Source organism: Acanthaster planci, linkage group LG12 (assembly GCF_054643075.1).
Source record: "Acanthaster planci isolate LZ-2023a linkage group LG12, COTS_SCS, whole genome shotgun sequence".
NCBI lineage: Eukaryota > Metazoa > Echinodermata > Asteroidea > Valvatida > Acanthasteridae > Acanthaster > Acanthaster planci.
The window spans coordinates 15,422,083-15,431,841 of NC_141788.1; the positions used below are offsets into that span (position 1 = coordinate 15,422,083).

General features: G+C 44.7%; 1 protein-coding gene across 1 annotated transcript; it reads left to right on the forward strand.

The window, feature by feature from the left end:
* LOC110989683 (uncharacterized) lies at positions 1–9,527 on the forward strand. Its single transcript, XM_087143906.1, has 7 exons — positions 1–175; positions 2,505–2,796; positions 3,651–3,882; positions 4,527–4,806; positions 5,117–5,466; positions 6,479–6,715; positions 6,874–9,527. Exons 1-7 carry the CDS (start codon positions 115–117, stop codon positions 7,243–7,245), a joined length of 1,824 nt encoding a protein of 607 aa, XP_087000032.1. The 5' UTR covers positions 1–114; the 3' UTR covers positions 7,246–9,527.
* The last annotated feature ends 232 nt before the right edge of the window (positions 9,528–9,759 follow it).

Genomic DNA, 9,759 nt, shown 5'->3' on the forward strand with positions numbered 1-9,759 from the left:
ATAAGAATTCAACTAGAAACGTAACCATTCGCGTTGACACCAGTAAAGTCCGAAAAGGTGACAACCAAACCGCGGGACGGACGACTCACTCTTTCTTCGTTTTCAGTCGTCAAGATGAGGAGACTGTTACTACTCTGGTGTGTTGTGGCGCGAACTTTAAGTGTTTTTTCTCGTAGTAAGTACCAAACATAGATGCCAAAGACCCCCCCCCGTCCGCGTACATACCGTCCAATCAATTACCATTTGAAAATTGCATGAAGGAAGATCTAAAATGAACCTTTTATTGTTTACTGTTTTCAGTGTATTAAGGGTTAAAATGATGATTCGTAGCGTATGTGTAGTGGAGTTACAGTGCAAAGTTAAAGTTGTCATACGTTGCCAGGTCATCAGGCCGAAGGGGAGAAGAGGTGGCCACAGAAAGGGCAAAATAGCAAAATAAAAGTGAAAATGGTCGTTTAGTGACATACTGTTTTCCGGCATTTAGCTTATAACTGGTCCTCTCTGCACTATGCTTTTATGAACGCTTTATGGCAACCAACAATGCGACCAAGTGTAGCGGATTGAAAGAAGTTATGACCCAAACAGTTGACAATGCAATGTACGTGGGAACTACATAAACAAGATGTCTCTTCTCTGGGTGCATGCAGCTAAGCTGCGCGTGATGTGACTGTGCGCATTAAATGGAAAATAGTGGAAAATAATATTGATTGTGGGTTCTATCGATTAAACAAGTGTGGGAGCTGTTATGAAAAGGAAATGTTTTACGGGAGTTGGAGAATGCACGGGGAGGAGTGAGCATCGCAAGAAAAACGTGTGTATTTGCAAGGCGCAAGTAAAGAATTAAATAGGCTGATTCGGCACAACCTGTAACCAAAGACGTTGTTGTCTATGCCAGTACTGGTCTTGCGTATTTAATCTCGTACCATCAGCCCATCTCACCTCCTTTAAGTCTACGACGAAATTGATAAGCTGCCGTATTCTTTTTAACACCTACGGACCGACGGCACTACAAAACCGAATAGTCGCGAATAGTTGACTAGACTATAGTCCAACCATCGTCGTTTAACGTACGTTCGATCAGCGTCAGTCGAACTATGGTCCTTGATCGGACTTGCCTAATATTGCACATGTATGCGAATTAACTGCTCCGTGTACGGAAAACTCATTCAGCTTTGATATTAAGCTTAATCTGAATCCATGAAGACTTTTGTACTTTCCAAAGAGAGCAAGAGAATATCTTTACGTTGGAATGACATGACGTTGTCAAAAATAAGCCATATTTTTCAGGTGACTACTTTGGGGATTCAATTATTCCTTAGCTAGACAAGCCCCAGTAGACTGCCTTGCATGGGCGTCGCCAGGATTTTTTAAGGGGGTATTTTCACTTTTTTCAGCTGTATTTGCACGTCTGTTCCTTTTTTAAAGAAGAAAGGCAACAAAATATTGTGGGGAACTTGCCCCTTTTTACTGGAAATGCCTTTGAATAGTGCATATGTTATGTTGACCTGAATTGGCGCCGCTTATACTTACCTCAAGTAATTTTGCCATTTTTCCATTCTTTACAGAAGCACTTTACGTTGTTTTGATGAATGTCTGTGCTTGGTGCATGTAGTTTTGCACATAAATGCCATCCATACCCTGAAAAGATGAATTTTACATGAAAGATAAAAACTGTAATTTTTATGTACCAACCATGATTACATCCGAGGGCCCTACCTACGAATTTTGCCCCCAAACCGCCACTAAAGTGGGCAGCATATGTAGCTTTTGGTGGCAAATTCAACAGGGAATGCTGCTTCGGGCTAATTCAACATGATGTTGTGGGAGAAAAAAATCGAAAGCCTTATTCACGGTCCCGACATCCTTGCTTTTATTTGCTGGTGTTATTTTCTTAGAGTTTTAGTGCTAATATTTGATAAACATATACCGATTGCTTACTTTCCTATTCACCAACGAAGTATCCTTTGTGCGTATAAATAAAAAAATCTGTCAGGGGGTATTGTCCCCCCCCCGCTGGATACGCCACTTGGAGTGGGATTGTTTGAACGGTGACATCCATTCAGTCTGACCAATTTATACAATTTGAACAGGTCATCCCAAAGTTCCTTTCCCGAGATAGCATTAACCAAAATGCAGCAATGTCAGCTCAGTGCGTACTCGTCTTTGTATGTTTACTTGAAAACCTCCCTGAAAAACTGGCTGTAGATAATTTCTGGATCTGCTGTTGATCAATGTGGAAATGAACCTAGAGAAAGTTAGGATAGACTCACAACTTCAGCCAAATGCAGTTTTACGTCATAAATTCGCTTGACTTGAAATGTGTTCAATATTTCGCGAATTCGCAACACGAGTACTTAATCTGACGTCATAGTTTCCTGATCGTGTTCGCATTTTCCGCTAGTAGGCCGGCCTGTAATGATAATAGAAGGCTTTCATTAAGTATTTTGTAAAGCCTGTTCCTCAATGAAATCTGTAACGATTGATTTCGCCTGGGTTTATTCAAGAGGCTGACATCGTCCTCTATGGAGGAAACATCATCACAATGGAGGACAGTGACCAACCGAGTGATCAGGGAGAAGCTCTCCCTCCCAAGGTAGAGGCCTTTGCCATCGCTGGCGACACCATCCAGGCGGTAGGGACACTGGAGGAGGTCTTTCGCCACGCGGGGCCAAAGACCCAAGTGATCTTTCTGAACCAACAGACCCTGATGCCGGGATTCATTGAGCCCCACCAGCACGCCATCTCCTGTGCCCGCATGCGGGGCCAGTACATCAACATTGGTGCTGTCACCTACAGGTAACCTGTAAAATTAACCTTAAAAGAGCCGGGGAGGATACCCCCCCCCCAGCACCACCACAAAATAATATTTAACGTCGCAGTGCATTTTTTTCACGAGCATAGTCTTCACAAGGTTTTTTCTCAGTAATGTCGGTTATTTTGACATTTTGTGAAAATCGGACATACCGTTTTCGCCCAACGCCCTTTTTGCCGAGAGAGGTTAGCAAAATGTGAATAGATTTTCCATTGACACGCTCATTACACACGGGCCGACAAGCACGAGAGCATGAACATTAGCAACGTAACAAAACCTTAGGTTAAATTGAGTTTAAAGTTCAATGTTTTTATCATGCATGAAAAGGTTTAGAAAGATCGGACATGGGACGGTTGAGTTCCCTATTGACGGCGGAATCCGCCCCAGCTGTGAGTTAGTCTAAAACCTCTGGCTCTTAAAGGCCTTTACACACACCAAAGCGTCTCAACCCGGTTTGAGCTAAACCCTGATGGGCGAACCCAGGATCGCACTGGGTTGAAAACTTTGACCCTGCATTCAACTCGGAATTGTTTCGCACTTTGTTTCGAGCAACTTGAGCTTACCGGGGCGGAGTTCAATCCGGAAATGGGCACGAGCAAGTTTCAACCCGGAATGAAACTCTTAACCCCAGGTCCGGAGCAGGGTTGAGTTTCTCCTGGATAGAAGTCAACGTTGGGGTTGACGCAAGGGTTGGTTGCGGTTTCAAGTGCAAGTCGTCGCCTAGTTTCAACCCTGCTTCATGATTGGTCATGATGGCCGTCACAATTCATGACGATGAAGACTACCGATCTTCCAACACTTTCATTCAATTTTTTTATCTGATGCAATTTTATCAAAGCTCTTATGAGGAAATCCGTACTGTGATTGAGAGCAAGGTGAGCGAACTCGCTGCAGCCCCGAACAACACCGGCATCGGAATTTTCTTCGGCTGGGATCCCGAGCTGATTTCTGACCTGCCGCAGCTGAGCGCCGACTTCCTGGATAAATTCTCTGTGACCGTTCCAGTCCTGGTGTGGGGACAGAACGGCCACGTTGCCTGGGCAAACCATGCGGCCCTGGCAGCAGCAAACGTAAGGAAAAAGTAATTACCCTCGACAGTTACACGGTCCTTCGCCATCTGTAAGCTGTGTTCAATGTTGGCTGTCCAATATTATGTGCAACCTGTAAGACCAAACAAGCGTGAATCATTTGGCCGGCTGTCCTACCGACTAGCCAACTGACCCACCCACCCACCAGCGAAGCAGCGCTGTTCTGGGTCTAATTTCATGGCGCTTTTGAACAGTCAGCAGAAAAGTCGTGCTAACATTGGCAGAAAATTTTACTAACCTTATAGCACTATTTCATGGCTGTGCTCGGCGTGGTTGTGCTAACGGTCGCACGCACATAGAAATTTCTGTTTTGACGTTACTAAGTTTCAGCAATTTTTTTCTTCAAGGTTAACATGCCTTTGGGGGTGTGCTTTAATACTGCTTATGGTCTCTGTGAAAAACTTAGAGCCTCTCAGCATGAAATAATGGGCTAAGCAGCGCCGTGAAATTGGGCCCTGATTTGCATTAGGATTGATTTTGTGCACAAGTCAACAAGAACTGACTACAATATGCATTTCAGGTAATAATAATAAAATAATAATGAAAATTTATAATGCGCCAATATCCATCTATATAGAAGCAGAAAGACCCAGTGGACCAACTAGACCACCTTAATTTCTCTCCAGATAAACAGCACCACCGAAAATCCTCCCGGCGGGAAAATCGTGAAAGATCGTCACAACAATCCTACCGGTCAGCTTCTGGAGTTACCGGCCATCTTGGCAGTGGTCAATTTAGCGCCTCCAATGGACGCCCAGGCCTTCGCCCGCGCCTTAACAGACCAGTGGAGAGTCTATGCTTCGGCCGGCTTCACCACAGTGACCGACATGCTGTACTCTCCCATGCCCGGCCTCGACGAGGTGTTGAGAAGGTCTACAGACGCCCATGACTTCCCGCTCCGTCTTGGTATGACTAAAGTGTGTTTTTTTTGCAGTGCTGCACTTTTGTTATGGAGATCGGAAATATGCGAAATTCACCGTCCCACTGAAATCTTACCAAAAATATTCCAATTCACTTATCTGGGACCACACTGAGGCACGCCTTCTTAAACTTGCGTTTTTGGCATTTTAGGTCACCTTACTGGTCGAAACGAAGCGTACCGCCTGCTCGTGAGCTTGACGCCTCGCAATAATGACTTTCTGTTCGCCGAATCAGTCTTTAAAATGCTAAGTAAATTATATTCAACTAGTGTGCCTTGTTTTATATTTCCTCACAGCTCTGTACAGATTTATACAACCGGTGAAGGACGTCGATTTGCAAGACCATTGTTTTGACTGTACAGCGGACGGTATTGGCAATTACAGCTCCAGGCTTTGGGAGGCTGGCATCAAGATGATAGCCGATGGCTCCCCGCATAGCGGCACCTTGGCCGTCCGCGAGCCCTATCTGAACACCCCGCTGACCGAAACCCTGGGCTTCCCTGAGCCTCCGGGCTACGGCATCCTGAACATGGAAACGCAGGCTCTCCACGATACCATCAGGCGGTACCACCAGGCAGGGAAGCAGATGTCGATTCATGCCCACGGGGAGCGAGCAAACGACCAGGTCCTCAAGGCTTATGAGCAAGTACGCCATTGAGACACTGATAAATTAACACGTGCCTTGAGACCTGCACGTTGGGTCTTGGGGATGCGTCAGTCTGATCTGTTACAATCGACATGAGATTGTTCTTAAGTTAGATTTAAAGACTTTCAAAACAAAACAATCCTTTATCTCTATTCATACCGATAGGTGCATGTTTGTACCCTGTATGATAGCGTAGGTACAGATGGTGCAGAAAGTAAAAACATCAGCCAAGGTTTCTCCAGATGCAGAGGGCTTACGCGGGGGGGGGGCAAAATGGGAAAATTAAAAGAAAGATTAAAAAAACCCGAAATAAACAGGTAAAAGAGGAAAGGACTAAAAAATCTCCAGTTTACTTGAGAATACCTCGGAATTGACCCCCCTTCCATCGTGAATGGTTTGTCAGTTTGCTGCCAGGCTGCTGATCATTGCTATGCCCCCCAGCCCAGGTTGGACGAAGTCTACATTGCATTGCTACTAACGTCCAGGGTATAAAAGTCCGCAACAGTTTCAACAGTTTTTTCTCACATTTTTACCTGACGAAGACAGCTCAAATGTCGTTCACAAGTGCCTTGTATCCCGAATTCCATAAATGCTGTAATGTGATGAAATTACTAAATACGCCCGCAGACAACGTATTTTTATGTATTATTTTTCCTGCAAAATACGTTGTCCGCAGGCGTCTTAAGTAATTTCAACACAGCATTTTTGGAATTCGGGATACAAGGCGCTTGTGAACGACATTTTCAGCTGTCTTCGCCAGGTAAAATGCGAGAAAAACTGTTGAAAAAAGTTTTGCATTGTAGGGGGACTTTTATAACCTGGATGTTAGTCGCAATGCAGTGTAGACGTTGTCCAACCTTGGCTATGCCCTCCCCCATAAAACAACTCACAACACTCATAACCGAGGGTCTCCCGTGGGACAATATGCAATCCAACTCCACCTCTGCTAAATTTGCAACAACTTAATCGTAGATGCAGAAAATACATGTATACATGTACCACAAACTAATAGGTCCTGGCCGAGTTCCCTAACCAGGACAACCGGCATCGCATGGAGCATCTTGGCCTGATGACCGTGGACCAGATTAGCCGCGCCGGCAAGCTCAACTTGGCGCTTTCCTTCTTCGTAGATCATCTCCGCTTCTACGCCAAGGTCTACTCGACGGATATCTTCGGATCTGAACGCGTCAACCGCTGGACTCCACTCTCCGCGGCCACTAAGAATGGAATAACATGGACCATCCACCAGGTATTTAAATAGACTTTCAATACAGGAATGTAGTAGGGCCTATAAACAAACTCAGCATTTGCAGTGTCATGCCCACATCTGACAGAACTTTTCAAAAGTTGTTGTCGTCATAAAAAAAAGTTCCCATATGAACTCTTTTATCTGGATACATATAACAGGACCATCCCGCCTTTCCTGGGGAGCCCTCGCCATTTGCCAACATGAAGACAGCCGTCACTCGCTGCACCAGGGACGACCCCAACACTCCCTACGGCCCGGAGTACCGCGTCTCTATCCACGAGGCCCTGAAGGCCTACACCGTCAACGCGGCCTGGCAGCTTCACCTGGACCAGACGGTCGGGAGCATCAAGGTTGGCAAGAAGGCCGACCTCGTTGTTCTCTCAGACAACCCGTACGAGGTGGACCCGTTCGACTTGGAGCGCATCCGAGTCATTGAGACCTTCGTGGACGGCCGGCGCAACAACCTTGCCAAATTGAAGAAATTGAGAGACACTGACTTCCGTGTCCTTTATCGCCCTCTGGAGTCCTAATGTAGCTTACTTGAAACGAGCATGGCCCGTCTAAATAATTATCTGTCTTGAATCGCCCTTGCAGTGTAAAGGTACACATCGTCCATTAGTTTACCCTGTTGGATTATACAACTCATTCCCTACAAAATGGTGATATTTAGAAAGGCCATTTAAAAGTAGAATATCTGCTTTAAGCAGAAGAAACCCTTCATTGGTTGCAAACAGGCACATAAGTCGGGAGTCTTCATTTTGCTGGTGGCGAAGCGGCCGTAACGCGTGCATTTTCATTGCCGTTTGTGAACCAGCGTTGTGCAGTTCCGACCATAGGGTCGAGTTCGGGCGGCCCGCTCTTGACACAGGTTTCTTGTACTCGCGCTCGAACGGCTGGAACACGACCCAGGAACACTGTTCCCGGAACAGGATTACACACCACCTCCTCGTCAGGGTTTTACAGGAACACACGGAAAAACCCGGGAGATTTTGATTTTTAAACAGCTGTAAGCAATAGCGAGATGGCTTACAAAGCCGGAGACAATGGGGAGTTTTGCAAAATGAAAACTATTAATTTTCCACAACACAGAAATGAATGTTCCTTTTTAAATAGAAAAGAATTCAGGCCAGTTACCCAAGCATTAACCCTCCAAAATCGTAACGGACGCCGCCATTTTTCTTGTAGTACTACAACCAGCGATAACCAGTTTTACGCTTCCGGCGTTCGAGTGGCAAACCCACAAATAACATATCGAGCTCTTCGTGAACATATGAGAACAAGCCGCCCGAACTCAGCCTGGGAGTCTTCGTGGCTGGGAAAATTGCGCCCTCTCTTGGTCCAGCTCGAGGCTCATAATTGTTCACAAAGCCATACCCTTAAATGTGTAGTTTTTGAGTGATTGTCGAACGGAAGGACGGAATTGGTAGTGTTAGGGCTTAAATGTTGACCCCCAAAAATTGCTCGATTGGAACACTACTTGTAATCCTTGCCGCAAGTCTCATCGTAATTTTGCCAAAAAATTAAATATATATATATATTTTGGGGAAAAAAACGACAGAACTGTCATCTTATTTTCCTTCCTCTAAGAGCTCAGAAAAGGCCCCTTACATTAACCTGACCCCTCCGAAAGATTATAATCCCCCGACCAAAAAAAGTCCCCCTCCCCAAGTTTGATTCTAGATCCGTCTTTGAATTCCAGTAACGTTTCCTTCATACGTTCCCTGGAACTTTTATACGGTCTTTGCTATGAGGCTTTGAGGTCTTTAGTGAATGAATAGGCTACAACATTCGGGATTAGTTGAATAAATGACCAGAACAGCAGGTAACTGGCAGGTAACGTTACCGGTCTAGGACCCGGAACTACCACGTGCACAGCGTGGCACTTGTCTAGTATTTAGCATAATAACGTATGGCTTTTTACCATGGTAGAGGGCTCCAGTTCTCCGGGTTTAAGACAAAAATGACAAAAACACAAGGAATAATGCGCCAATCGTCAGTTGAGATGAAGCAATTGGTGTTTTGAAAATCAAGGAGAAGGAGAATAACGTTAGGGGAAGGTGGCAAAACCAACTGCAACCAGTCCAAGTCATTGGCGGGGTAACCATGCTCACATCGGGCTTGAGAACTTGGATTCACTGCTGGAAATGAGTACCGGTATACGCAAACTTCAAAATGGCCGCCGAGTCAGATGTAAACAAATGAAGTATTCCGTAACTGTATAAGGCGCTAGGCTGGTAGGTTTTCGTCCAGGCCATTGAAATATGCAAATTAAAGTTTTAATATTGAATTTGGTTAGCGTTGCAGGGTGGTGTGTACCTTTAAAATCTATATGAGGCCAGTTCAATATGATTAATTGTGAAATGCACTGTCAAATCAAAGGCACATTATTTTACATCGACAAAATGAAGTGCTGCCTTTTACACTCCCAAGCAAACCGGTGGGTTTTTGTCGATGATGTTTTCCTGTTATACGCTAATTCTCTGTTGATGAAGCGATATAAGCATTGGTGTGGTAGCTGATGCAGTAGGCTACGTTCAATAATCATTCTGGGGATCCCTTTAAAGTTTGTGCGTTATTTTCGCTTAATTAATCCTGCACAAGATTGTCACTTGTCATTAAGATAGGCCTAAGCATTGCATGCCTGTGATTACATTTTGTGCGTCCGATAAGTTTATACAGTAGTCATTATTTTGAAGGAGCTGTGTTCATCTTCACGACAGTCGAAAGGTGAATTTAAGTGTGGCAAAGCACGTAGGCTTGGAGTAAACTTTTTCCAATTATAGATTAAAGGCCATCGAAGCATTTCAACTTATTCTATGTCTGCTTTGGTGAAACTCAGTGGTGCATTTTTGTGTAAAAACCGATGGCAGCGTTGAACCAGATGCTTAATCACCACTGCACATGCTCGTACGCTTCGATAATAAAACTCAGAAGTTTTTCTCATATCATTAGCTTGGTCTTGATTACATTTTAAAGTTGTCCACCAGTTTAAAAATACCTAACTATATAAATCAGACTTATTGCACCTTGAATTTGTTCTGAAA